The sequence below is a fragment of the Lagenorhynchus albirostris genome, chromosome X (genome assembly GCF_949774975.1).
Source record: "Lagenorhynchus albirostris chromosome X, mLagAlb1.1, whole genome shotgun sequence".
Classification (NCBI taxonomy): Eukaryota; Metazoa; Chordata; class Mammalia; order Artiodactyla; family Delphinidae; genus Lagenorhynchus; species Lagenorhynchus albirostris.
In genome coordinates, this window is record NC_083116.1 from 19,818,437 (window position 1) to 19,832,099 (window position 13,663).

Sequence of the window (13,663 nt, forward strand, 5' to 3'; positions counted from 1 at the left end):
CAGATAACTGTTATTGGTGGGCTTAGGGTATCTCCAGTACACTAAAGGAGAATTTTCTAAGTATTCCAGGCTCTTGCTACACAAAAAAGAAGATAAAATTTAGGGAAATTCTTGAGACAATTGCATGGCTTGCAGGTCATACTGTCTTGGCTGTGTCATCGTATTTTGGGATGACAGGTGCTGAATATTACCTGGGTGTTTATCGTGGCATTCCTCCTGTTAAAAATTCTAACCTCCCCTCCCCTAGTTCCACCCCCAGGCAGGTGGATATCCGCCTATGGAAGACTAGGGTAGAGGTCTTGTACTTAGAGAGTCAAAAATGAAAAAAATAATATACAATTTAAAAAATAGCCCTGTTGCATAATGGCTGTTTCGCATCTGTCAAGCCCCAAAAGTGAGCACAGCAAAAGATGGTCTCCAGACCTACATGTAGAAGGCATGATCACTGTAAAAAGTGTAAAATATAGAAAAACATGCAATATATGTAATGTGACAACCGAATAAACTTGGGCAAAAAGCATGAACAACCATTTTACTGAAGACGTACAGATGGCAAATAAGCACACAAAAAACTGTTTAACGTTATTAGTCATTAGGGAAATATAAACCAAACCACAGTGAGATAACATTATACACCCTGTAAAATGTCTAGAATTTAAGTAACTGACCATACCAAGTATTTGCAAGGACGTGAAGCAACTAGAACTCTCTGACATTGCAGGTGGGAATGTAAAATGGTACAACCACTGTGGAAAACATTTTGGCAGCCTGAGTCAAACTTACATCTACCACATGATTCAGTCATTCCACTCCTAGGTATGTGCCCACAAGAAATGAAAATATATGTCCACATAAAGACTTGTACATCCATGTCCATAGCAACGTTATTCATAATAGCCAAAAAACTGGAAACAACCCAAATGTCCTTCAGCAGGCAAATGGATAAACTGTACTGCATCCATACCATGGGATACTACTCAGTAACAAAAAGGAAAAAACTATTAATACAGGCAACAATATTGATGAATCTCAAAATAATTATGCTGAATGAAGGAAGCCAGATCACCCCCCCCAAAAAAATGATTAGTTCATCCGGTTTGATTCCATTTATAGCAAACTCTAGAAAATGCAAACTAATTTATAGTGAAACAGATCAGTGATTTCCTGGGGGACAGGAGTAGAGAGAGGGATGAACTATAAGGCGGCACAAGGAAACTTTTGGGGGTGATGTAAATGTTTATCTTGATTGTGGTGATGGTTTCATAGGTTTATATACATGTCAAAACTGAACAAATGGTACATTTTAAATATGTTCAGTTTATTGTACTTCAATTATAATTCAATAAAGTTTAAAAATTAAATGATTTCTCTTTCATTTGCTATAGGACCATCTCACCATTTGTATAGTCCTGTAAATATTCCTGAAAAAACATCACCCTCATTATCTTCTCCTCATGATGTACAGAGTAACACAACAGAACAAAAGGTAGAAAGCTGTATGTCTCGGGTGCTTTGTATTGATCATTTATTTATCTGGTTAACTTTCCTGTCTATGGGATAGCCCCTTCACTGGCATGGTACTGATTGGTTAGAAATAATGGGGTTCTACACAGGTCTGGACCCTCTCCTTGGTAGAGAAGGTTCTGAGTCAGCTTCATGCTAAATGTACCATGTAGTTGAGCAGAAACTAACAAATATTCGATGATGATGATAGCTAACATTGATTGAGAACCTGCTGTGGGCCAGGTCCTGTGCTAAGCTAGAAGGAAGGAAAAGGGGGGAAAGTAGGTGACATAGGATACAAAGATGGAAAAGACATCATCACTGCTCTTGAGGACTCATCTTCCAGGGATCAGACACACATAAACAGAAGTCCTTACACTCAAAGGAGTGAAGAGTTTTGATTTGTACAAAATGTAGAAGCACATAAGATTTACAGAATAGTCCTGCCAAGAGAAATCTAAAAATGCTTTATAAAAGGAGGGCTTAATTGAATTAGGTCTTGAAACATGAGTGGGAAGTTTCCAGATGAGTAGATGTGAGGATATGGTGAGGCCGTATTACAGACAGGCTTAAAGTGTTAAGTGAAGGCATGAAAGTTCAAGCCAGCAAAACCATGGCACAGGAGGAAAGCAGACTAAAAAGGTAGGTTGAAGACAGAACTTAGTATACCTTGCTGAGGTATGAATTTATTCTCTCAGTAGTAGGGAGCCGATGCAGGTTTTTGAGTAGGGGTGTGAAATAAGAATGATTTGGGTTTAAAAAGATAATCTGGTTGCAGTGTGTGATATAGATACATAGAGAAAAGAGATTAGAAGCAAGATAGTTTTGAGTCTATTGGGATAGTCCAGATAAAAGTGATAAAGGCCCAAACTAAAGCAGTGACAATGAGGGTAAACAAGAGGCCACAGACTTAAGATATTTCAGAATCAGACTATGTCAGGATTTGGTGACTCAACAGATGAGTAGAACCAGAGAAAGGGAGACGACAATGATGATGATGATGATGATGATGATGATGATTTAATTTTTGTGTACGGGTTTTCTGTGCTCCCATAGTGCTGAGGCTTACCTCTATCTCAGAACTCATTATACTCCATCATATATGCCTGTCCTTTCTACTGGATGATAAACTTCTTGAGGTCGGGAATTATGTACCTTATTTCAGTTACAAGCCGTGTACTCAATAAGCAACAGATTGGATTAAACTAGCCTTATCTGAAATAAACGGAACAATTCTAAGCTTTCTGGAATGGAGCACTGGATGGATTGTTAGGCCTTTAACCAGACTATGGAAGACAGAGAAGTAGCAAGTTTGGAAAGATGGGAGTACCTGAGTACACGATAAGCTTCATTTTAAACTAGTTAAGTTTAGGTACCTGTAAAAGATATCCAGTAAGAGGTTAATAATAGATATTAGCATTGACACCAGAGCTTAGGAGAGAAGTAGGGGATGAGGGGAAAGGGGTATTAATTTGATTGCTCTAGAGTCAGCAAAAGTCTCTTTTAGAAGGCTTTTAGAAGGCTGAGTACTAATTAATTTTTTGTCTTGAATGTTAAACCATACAGAAAGATAGAGAAACAATTAAGACATCATATCCTTTAAATGATGGAGGTAAGAAAATGAACAATATTTGCAATTGCTCTGATATCTTCCAGTTAGTTTTATCATATAGTTTTCCAAGTTATGCTTTTTACCCTGATTATAAAATCTATGATTAATTTCATAAAGGAAGATATAAAAATTATTCATGATTGTAAATATTAGTATCACATATTTTTGAGTGATTGCTAGGTGAACAGGCCCTTTGGAATTGGCAAAGAAAGCGTGGGGAAGTTAGACCCTCTGCTGTGGCTGCCTATATAAATTCCCAACATACTGCCATTAGGGAGTCCTAGTACAGAGAATTCTCCCCATGAAGGTCTCTACCCTCTAATGCCATTTTTCTCCCCAGACATAAAAATACATCCTGTTTCCCATCTCCCAGGACTGGACTAGAGGTTAGCTAAGTCTTTGTTAGTCTCTGCAAAAGATTCCCACGCATATCCTGCACACTCACCAAGAGCACTAGGACACTCCACCTGGGCAGCCCACAAGCACCTCAGATCCAATATGTGTAAAACCAAATTCATCATCTTCTAGTCACCCCCAAACCCATTCTCTGATTCTCTTAATTTTATTCAGGCACAAGACCTGAGTCATCTTTGACTCTTTCCTACTGCTCATATCCTACATCCAAAAGTTGCCACCTTCTGTCCAATCCACCACCTTAAATTCTCTCATAATCTTCCCTTCCTTTCCATTCGTGCCACCCATGCCCTTAAGTACTGCAATAATTTGCCTCCAATCTCTTCTTCCTCTTAATCTATCCTACATTTTGCTGTGAATGTAATCTTCCTGAAATACAGCTTTGGACATATAATTCCTCGACCAAAAAGTCCTCGGTGGTTCCCCCTTGCCTACTCAGTGAAGTGCAAAACAGTTCATTCTAGGGCAGGGGAGTGGTGGGAGATTTAGCAGGCAAAGTAATTTAGGGCCAGAAGTTAGGGAGTTCAGGCTTGTCCCTGATGGCAGTGGTGGGCCACTGGAAGCTAGTAAGCAGGGGACTTCAAAAAAAGGCCTTTTATACTTAGAGATACTGCCTTAACTTCCATAAATAAATACATCGTTGACTATGGTAATTCTAGACATTATGGCAGCCCGACAAGGAGAACGATATCATTTTTTCTTATTTAAAGGTACCTCTTCTTTCCCCCAGAAATTACAAGTACTTCACTTCAAACTCCAGGTGTTTCTGCAAAAACAGCAAGTGTCTATAGACACTCTCTACAGGATACTTCAAAACAAGAGGCAAGTAATATTTCTTCTGTCCCAGATACAGACAGAACAAATGACATATGAAATTATGATCAAGATTGGCATAACACAGTTTCATGTATTAAATGACAATTCAGAACAGCCTTATTCCCTGAAATTAACCACCCTATAGTAAGATTTTATAAAAATTGAAATGTGAACCCACAGGAATAATCCTGTGCTACTTCAGACTTCCAGCACTCATGGTTATCAGTTATGTTAATGTTGCCATACTCTAAGTGTAGGGAATATCAGTAACAAGCTGTAAGCTGACAAAAGAAAAATGGTGAGCCTGAGAGTTTAAATGTGTTAAATAGATCCAAAATTTGAATATTTGTCTCAATTCTTAATAGAGATTTACCAGAAACAACTTGAGTGTTCCCACTTAGCCCTTAGGTTACAGTCTTCCTAAATGATGAGCTTCAAGAGCTTCAAGGTCCATACCTATGCCCTGCAGAAGAATCAATATATTGGGCTTTTGTGAATCATTTCTCTTCTAGTGCTGATGGGTTGTGCAGAGACAGCCATACTGCCTCGCCCTATCCCCTTTGTGACCAGTGATCACTCATCTGATTGCAGGAAGTTGGCCACAGACATTCAGGGTACCTGGTCACAACATATATTACCTCTGTGGGTTGCCAATTTGTCATTCATTATAAGAATCAAATGTACCTCCTTGGCTCCGTTAGCACTGCATTAACTGGCTCACCTGTTCTAAAAAGTTAACATATTTTGCCATATTCTGTGTTAAATGCATAGAAAGTGACAGACCCGATTACATATCTCTTCAAATGTAGCATGTTAGCCACAATATGCTTCTCTATATAAACACATATTTATAAAACACCTGCTGTGTCTAGGGCACTGTGCTACTGTGCTAACATCCATAATCTGTATGCTTAGTATCTAATTAAAGAATCTTAACTACTTTAAGATAGTTTAGTAGTTGCACATCAGGAATTAATAACTTTTTTCACTAGCCTCACTATACAGTCAAAAAAAAAGTATTCTCTGAGTGTAGCATGGACGGCAAACTTAGTACTACATATGTTATCAAAAAAACCCAATAAACGAATTTAGACCATCTGTTTTTAAAGAAGGCTTTAAAATACATTGGACAATATGCATAAATCAAATGGTCACAAATACCTAATTTATTTTGAGAAATAGCATGACCACTTTTATTACAATAGAATCCAATGCTATTTTCCAGCTTATTTCACCCATCCCATCAGTGTCAGGAAATGTACTTCTGGTGGCTTGTGTTCAGCTCTCAGGCCTGGAAAACAAATAAAGTCTACTCTGTTGCATTTATCTTCCTGTATAATTACCTAAGCACGTAGAGCTCTTGGCCAAATCAAAGAGTCACATCCCTTGTGTGCAGAAAACCTGCTCTGTGCTTTCCAGCTCTCTCAAAACATTTTCCCTATAGTTAACTTTCTTTAAAAACCACACATACTCTTTTTAGCTATTCAACTGATTACCTTCCATGCTGATCAGTGCATTCCTCAGTTAGTTAATTTTAGTAGATTAATGAATTCTATAAGCCTTTGAATTCTGTAAGTAATGTACGTAATGTAAACCAAATGAAACACGTGTATATTATAAATGGACTTTTTAAATCACTTTATTAAATTTCTGTGAGAAATAGATGATGTTCAAATTCTTTGAAAACTCATTCGAGGATTTTCTTTGTTTTTTCTTGTGGCATGTATAGGTGACATATGCTGATGTGAATGGGGAAAAGGCCAAGAAATCAAGCTTAAACTATGAGTCAGGTAAACATTAACAATAACTATTAAGGAAATCCTGCAATCCATTAATGCATTCATTCAACTAACATTTATTGAGCTTTTGCTACATGCCATGCACTATGCTAATTATTGAACACATGAAGTAGAGAAGCCATGGTCCCTATCCTGGATTTTACAGTTTAGTGTAGAACAGTCATGCCAGTAATCACAATCACAATATAATAAGCCCAATAAAGGAGGTATATAAACAAAGTCCACTCTCCATAGGGAAGCCAAGGAAGCTTTTACAGAAGGTGCCACAATTGAGCTGAGACATGAAGGATGAGAAAGAATTTTCTAAGCAGACAAATGGAAAGAGAACCTTCCAGGAGAAGGGAATACATCTATCAAGATATACACATTAGAGCATAGTGGGTTTGTGGAAATAGTTTTTTTTCAGAATTGCTTTAACTAAAAGTTCAAGTTAGAGAATTACAGATGAAGCTTGACTGGTAGATAAGGGTTAGATCATTAAGATTCTGGTAAGCTGTGCCAGGAAATCTACCTTTTATCCTGTTATCGAAGGGCAACTATTGAAGAATATTCGCAGGAGCATAATATGGTCAGACTTTGCCTTTTCTGCTCACAGACATAGAAAACAAACATACGGTTACCAAAGGGGAGAGTGGGGGGGGGGTAAATTAGGAGTTTGGGATTAACAGGTACACACTATTATATATAAAATAAATAAAATACAAGGACCTACTATATAGCACAGGGAACTATATTCAATATCTTGTAATAACCTATAATGGAAAAGAATCTGGAAAAGAATCTGAATCACTTTCCTGTACACCTGTAACACAACATTGTAAATTAACTAGACTTCAAAAAATGACCAAAAAAAAGAAAGAAAAAAAAGAATTTGCCTTTTATAAAAAAGGAAAGTGGAAGTAGACGTGAAGAGACTGGAGGCAATGAGACAATAAAAATAACAGTTAGCATATTGAACACTTACTATGTACCAGGAACTATACTAAACTATATTCTCTCATTTAACCCTCCCAACAATAAAAGTATTTTTATCTAACATTTTACACATAAGTAAACTAAGTCTCAGAGTGGTAAATTATCATGCCCAAGATTTCACATAATATGTGGCAAAGCCAGGGTTTTAACCTAGGTCTATCTTGCTCAACCAATCCTAACTGCAATACCATACTGCCCCTTATTACAATTAAGAGGCTATTACAATAGTGAAGGCTAGAAATGAGTCCTGAACAAAGTCAGTGGCAGTGAGGATGAAGAGCTGGGCACAGATTGGACTCAGACTAAGAGGGTCAAATGGATGAGATTTGGTTACTGATTGAATATGGGGGAAGAATGAATTGAAGACAACTCCCAGATTTCTAGTCTGAGCCACTTAATGGATAGTGAATAGTGATGCCATTCAGTTGACAGGCAATACATTAAGATGAACAAGTTTGGAAGAGAAAAAATAAGTTCAGCTTTGAATATGTTGAGTTTGAGATGCCTGAGGGCATCCAAGTGGGACATCTAAATGGAATAGTCAAGGGGGCAGTTGTAGATATTGGTCTGGGATGCATGGGAGAAGCAGTGAAAAGAACACCTTATATCAAAACCTATGGGAAATAATAAAAGCTGTTCCCATAGGTTTGATATAAAGTGTTCTTTTTAAGGTAGATTATACTTTCTCCTTTTTATTCCCTCTTTGACCTAAGAGTTATCCATAAGTATGTTTCTTAATTATCATGAAATTAATATTTTCGGCCACATTTTTAAAGTTAGGTTCAGAGAATGTAGCCTGTAGATCTTTAACACATTGAAGTTGTTAACGTTTTCTTTGTGGCCAAATATGTGACTGATATTTGAAAGTGTTCCATGGACATACAAAAAAATGTATAATTCTTTATTTAAAGGATGTAAGGCTCTAAATGAATTTTAAATTATATTTATTGATTATATTATTCAATTATTATATGTCTTTCCTGATTTTTTTGTCTACTAGACTCTTTTCTTACTGCCTGCTAGATGTATCCAGCCATCAAAGAGGTGTATGGAAGTTCTACACTATAATTGTATTTTTATCAAATTCCCATTGCATTTCTAATAGGTTTTACACAGTTAGGCTCTTTAGGATATTTAATGCACCATGTTGCTAGAAACCATAGAAGAGTTCCTTATTCTTTTAACCGCGCCATTATTTATCTATTGCTGAATAACCAAAAAAAAAAAACCCTAAAACCTGGCAGCTTAAAAAAATCATCTCACAGTTTCTGTGGTTAGGAATACAGAAGCAACTTAGCTGGATGGTTCTGATTCAGGGTCTCTCATGAGGTTATGGTCAAGATGTCATCCAGGGCTGCTGCAGTCATCCTAAAGGCTTGACTGCGACTGGAAGATTCACTTCTAAGGTTTCTCACTCACATGACTGTTGGCAGGAAGTCTCAGTTCCTCACCATGTGGGCATCTCCATACATCTCTTGAGCATCCTCATGATATGGCATCTGGCTTCCCCCAGAGTGAGCAATCCAAGAGAAAGGGGCTGAAGCCACACTATATTTTACAACCTAGTCTCAGAAGTTATACACCATCACTTCCACTACATATTCATTAGAAGCAAGTCACTAAGTCCAACCCACACTTAGGAGAAAAGAATTAACCTCCACCACAGGAGGGAGTATTATGAAAGAATTTGTAGACATATTTCAAAAACACCACAACAGTATTATCTTCACACTTTTTTTCAGGTTTGTTCACTATTAATTCCAGCTCCTTCCTTTCCAAAACTGTACACACTCAAAAACATACTCATACACAAAGAAACTCAAGAAGGTACATAAAATTTAAGTAAAACTTCTATGCAGATCGTTGGAATTTACTGGTTATTCACAATACACTTTACATTTATTGGGAGAAAAATAAATAGATATTCACCTTGACTTTGAACTGGCTTTAATTGGTAATACTACCAATACTTTCTAATACTTTCTATTATTCAAAGTATTCTGTTTGTTTAAGACTGTTTAGTCATGATTGTGCACAACTGACATACACCATCCCAGTATTCCTATGGATGTATTCCACATGAAGACTTGCTTTAGTATCATTATCCAGAAATAGTTACTGAAATCCACTTATGGAACTTTGCTAGATGGCATACAAAGCATGTTAGACAGTATTTGAGTGGGAAGAGATTAATGACAGGCAGACTAATGAACAAACATTGAGCCAACGCGTGTGTTAAAGAATTAATTCAAGGGACTTCCCTGGAGGTCCAGTGGTTAAGACTGTGTGCTTCCACTGCAGGGGGTGCGAGTTTGATCCCTGGTTGGGGAACTAAGATCCTGCATGCCACGTGGCGCAGCCAAAAAAAAAAGAAGAATTAATTCAACAAATAAATGTTCTTGAGTGCTTAGTATATGCCAGGCACTGTAATCTAGTACTCACAATACAGCATAGTAAGTCCTATAACAGAAGGATGTATAGGGTGCTTCAGGAGCATTGACAGAGAATGCGTCTATCTAGGCAGATATCAAGGAAGGCTCTCTGAAGGAGGTGACACAAGCTGAATGAGTCCTAAAAATGAGAAATTTAAGAGGGACACTAGAGTTACAAGGGAAATAGTGAGGGCAGAGGCAAAGGGAACTGAGTGTTGTTCAGTATCTCTGGAGCATAGAATATATGTAGAATGGTGACCAGAGATGAGGCTGGTGAGGAAGGCAATCATCCCAGACCTTAAGGTGTATTTGAGGCCTGACTGGTAGTCCCTGGAGGGTTTAAACAGAGCATTGACAGCAGGGAATAAAAGACCTATTAAGATATGTTAATTACCATTTTACAAGTAGCCCATGAAGGATACCAATAAATAGTAATTTTCTTTTTCTCTCTGAAAATTCACCTGCAGCTCCCGGAATCTTCTTTTCTCACGACTCATCAATTAAGTAAATATCTAAGAAAACTTAATAAAGTAATGTGTTGCTTTAAATTAATATTTAAATAATTACACAGGAGTGCTGTTTGAATCCTCCATTCTTGTAGTTTTACTTGTCTGTAGTAAAACTCTACCCTTTTGCAACCTCTCAGGACTAAGCTAAAATTGTAAAGTAGGCAAAGCTAGCTGTTCGCGCTCTTCCACCTCCTTCTCTCTTTGTTCTCCCTTTAGTCCTGTGCCCCCCTGATAGACAGTACTTTCACTCCCCTTTCAGGGAGCACTACTTCTGGGATCTGGATCTATTCTTTTCCCCTGTCCCCACTCAAAAATGCTGCATTACTTTTGCCTTTTGAGGTTACTGGTTTTCTAATGATGATACATTAGTTTACTATATATTTATTTATTTATTTTTAACATCTTTATTGGTGTATAATTGCTTTACAATGATGTGTTATATATATAGTATTAATGACTTAATCTGTTACCCCCCTAAGGATATTTGCACTGTAATCCGAAGTAATCAGTCTCTCATGATGCAAAATAAAGGCCAGTGGAGAACTTTTCTTTGGCCTGGGAGCCTTTCACCCCTCAAACCTTGGTGGCCACCCATTCTGCTGATGTCCTATTCCCCTCAAACTTGAATAATAGTTCATGCACATAAAATAACTCCTGATGGAACACACATACCCAACACCATCATCTTTTAAACACTCAACAAACCAAATGAGGTTCAGGATAGTTTTTATAAATCCCAAACTCTGATGCAAATGGTTGGGTAAAGTGAAGTAGTGTGTGGTGGTAAATGGTGTTGATGTTCAGACCAAGGTTTTTAGAAAAGGATTTGGGGGTAGGAGTGATAGCAGTCAGCTTGTCTGATTTGCTGAGGGCTCATGGGATACAAGGATGCTGAAGGAAGGAAACTGACTAGCTCAGTATCAAGGTAGTTTCAAGAAATAAAAGTGAGAGAATAATGATTATGTGTAGTTTTATACAGTGTTAATTCCTGGCTCCCTCTTCCTCCTGACCAACTCCCACCCTAGACTACAGAATCACTTGAGTCTTTTCAATAGCAAATGCTCTGGATACCCTTTTATTAAAAATCAGCTAAGATGAAGAACTCTGTATATGACCTGGAGCTTCTCTCCCATTCCTTTCAAATACACAGGGTTAGAATACCTTTAGCTATACCTAGGACAATTCCAGGACACAGCACAAGAAAACCTAGCTACAACACATCTGGTATGGCTCTGCCCATTGCACCCACGTCACATTCCTTTACCTTACAGAAAAGAACCCAGGTTCAAGGCCTTTGGCTTAGCCCTCTTGTTCTGATGCAGCTCTTTGCTTCCCAAGACTCAACTGTGGACGCATCATGTCTGTTCCACCATTTACCTCCTCTCTCTTCTCTTCCTCCAACTCCTTGGTTCTCTGTTTTTTCTAATGCTAACGTAAAGGACATACACAGTAAGCTTAATAAAATAGAATTAGGAACCAAAGAAGTCAGGACAGGAGGAAGCAAATGTGATAAGATAGCGATGTGGTGAACAGTTGTAATTATTAAGCTTTGCATTTAGATACTGAGTATGTTCTGATGATTGGGATAGAAGATGAGAGGAGAAACAGAGTAAAGAAGGCAGTGAGTCTGTTGCCCTGAAGACTGTGCTCAGAAGTTTGTATTTCACTCATTGAGTGACAGTCTAAGGTTTTGAGGAGAGATGTAATATTATCAAATCAGTAACTTTGCTGAACACCCCTGATAGCATCATATACGACAAATTGAAGACAGACACTTCTTCTCTGCAGAAGTCCATTAATGATTTGTAGCCTGCACAGTGGCCTTCATTTGTACACATAGAGCTAAAATATGTTAAATGGAAATTTATTTACCAAACTTTCTTGAGAATCTACTATGTTCAAAGTATAGTGCTGGTTATTAGACAGATACCAAGATGAATAAAGCACTGCCCCTGACCTCATTTGTGCTTCACAAAGCACGAGGAGAAAAGACAGGGAGACATGAGCAATACCAGAGAGTGAATTGAGGGCAGGACAGTGGATAAAATGTTAGGCAAAGGGAGGGCCACCCATGGAACTACCCAGTTTTTGGCTTATCAGATTGGACCACTGATGTTAGGATACAGAGGTGCTGCTTTTAAATCCCATTCAACCACTGGAATGAGTAAATGGATTTGGCAATAGAATGGACTACATGTATATATGATCAGGAGGTATGAGACATCACTCCAAAGCTGTGGGCCTGAGGTACCAGTAGAGGACCACCAGTTACATTAAAACTTAGATATTCAGAAGGATTAGGCAGACAGACTAAAATTCAGTCTTGTCACATTAATCTTCAAGGGGTGGTTGGCCAGTTATCTTTTGGACTAAAGTGAGGTTGTATGGAGGAGAAGGTTAGGAAGAGAAAGGTTATATTTATAGTTTTATGACATAACAAGTTAAACGGTAAAAAACTGTGCCTTATCTTTGGGGCTTCTAAACTAATTATCATTAATATCACTGCCCTCTTTATTTAAGAAGTAGAGAGTTGGCAGTACAAATGACCTAAACCTTAGACGATTTAGTAGCATCAACCTATTAGGGAAAACCACCTAAGACTAGGGAAAAGTGGATGGAATATTATAGCACTCCTAGAATTGTTGTGGAACTTTCCAACATAACAGTGAGTTCATTTGCATGTTTCTGCTCAATTGACTCCAAAGAGAAACTGATAATTCATTGCAAATTGCAGATTTGTATCCAATATTACAACTAGTTTCTAGTGGTCTTATATAAGGCTTTTCTGATCTATATGATTAGTTTTGTTCTTAGTTCTGTGCTATTTCCTTTTATCTAAATGCATGCCTTTGGGACAGAAAGTCTGTGGGGAGAAGTAGAAACATACACAGGACTCCACTTGCTGCCTGTGGTGTAAGATAGGGAGAGCAGAAAAAAAGAATCTGGGTGCATTGGATTGCCGAGGATCTCCAAAAAAGAAATTGTGCTGGAGTTGGCCTAAGAAACTGGGTCTTAGAAAAATGAATGAAGCCAAAGGATAGGAATTATGTCACTGATGTGAGCATTCATGTTCTAGGTTCTATATTGCAAAAAGGTATTAGTCTGTGGATGGGCTATTGATGCCTAACCCTAACTGAGACCTTTTCCTGCTAGGATTTAGGTTGTAATTTCACAGTCTGACTGTATGTCTCAAAATTAAATTGTTAGGCCTTGGAGGAAAAAGTAAATTTGATAACATAAAGGCAGGACAAGTAAAAATGAAAATAGAAGCATCATGTTTCCTTTAAGAAGGTCAAGAAGAAGAGAGGCAAGGGATCCATGGAGGCAGAAAAATATGAAAGTAAATCATAATTAGTCTTAGGCCTTGATTTTTTAAAACTTTTTGTTATTATTCTATAATTTATATGATTTTGTTGTTCTCTTGCTACAATTTAGTAAAATATAATTTTGGTTCCATGTAGTAGGTCATAACAAATAATTCTGATTAGAACACAGAATAGAATATTGTGATACCTAGAAAAGGGCTCCATCTAATTTGGTATTGCATATGATCTGAAACCCGTTATTTTAATCTATCATTGTCAGTGGATCATCCATAGATCT

The 13,663-nt window shown here is 37.6% G+C and overlaps 1 protein-coding gene across 1 annotated transcript in view; it reads left to right on the forward strand.

The window, feature by feature from the left end:
- LOC132513057 (fibrous sheath-interacting protein 2-like) overlaps window positions 1–13,663 on the forward strand; it is a 66,184-nt gene that overhangs the window by 11,319 nt on the left and 41,202 nt on the right. The window contains 3 exon segments of the mRNA XM_060137273.1: window positions 4,240–4,351; window positions 6,075–6,135; window positions 12,440–12,456. Coding sequence (XP_059993256.1) covers window positions 4,240–4,351; window positions 6,075–6,135; window positions 12,440–12,456 — 190 coding nt within the window.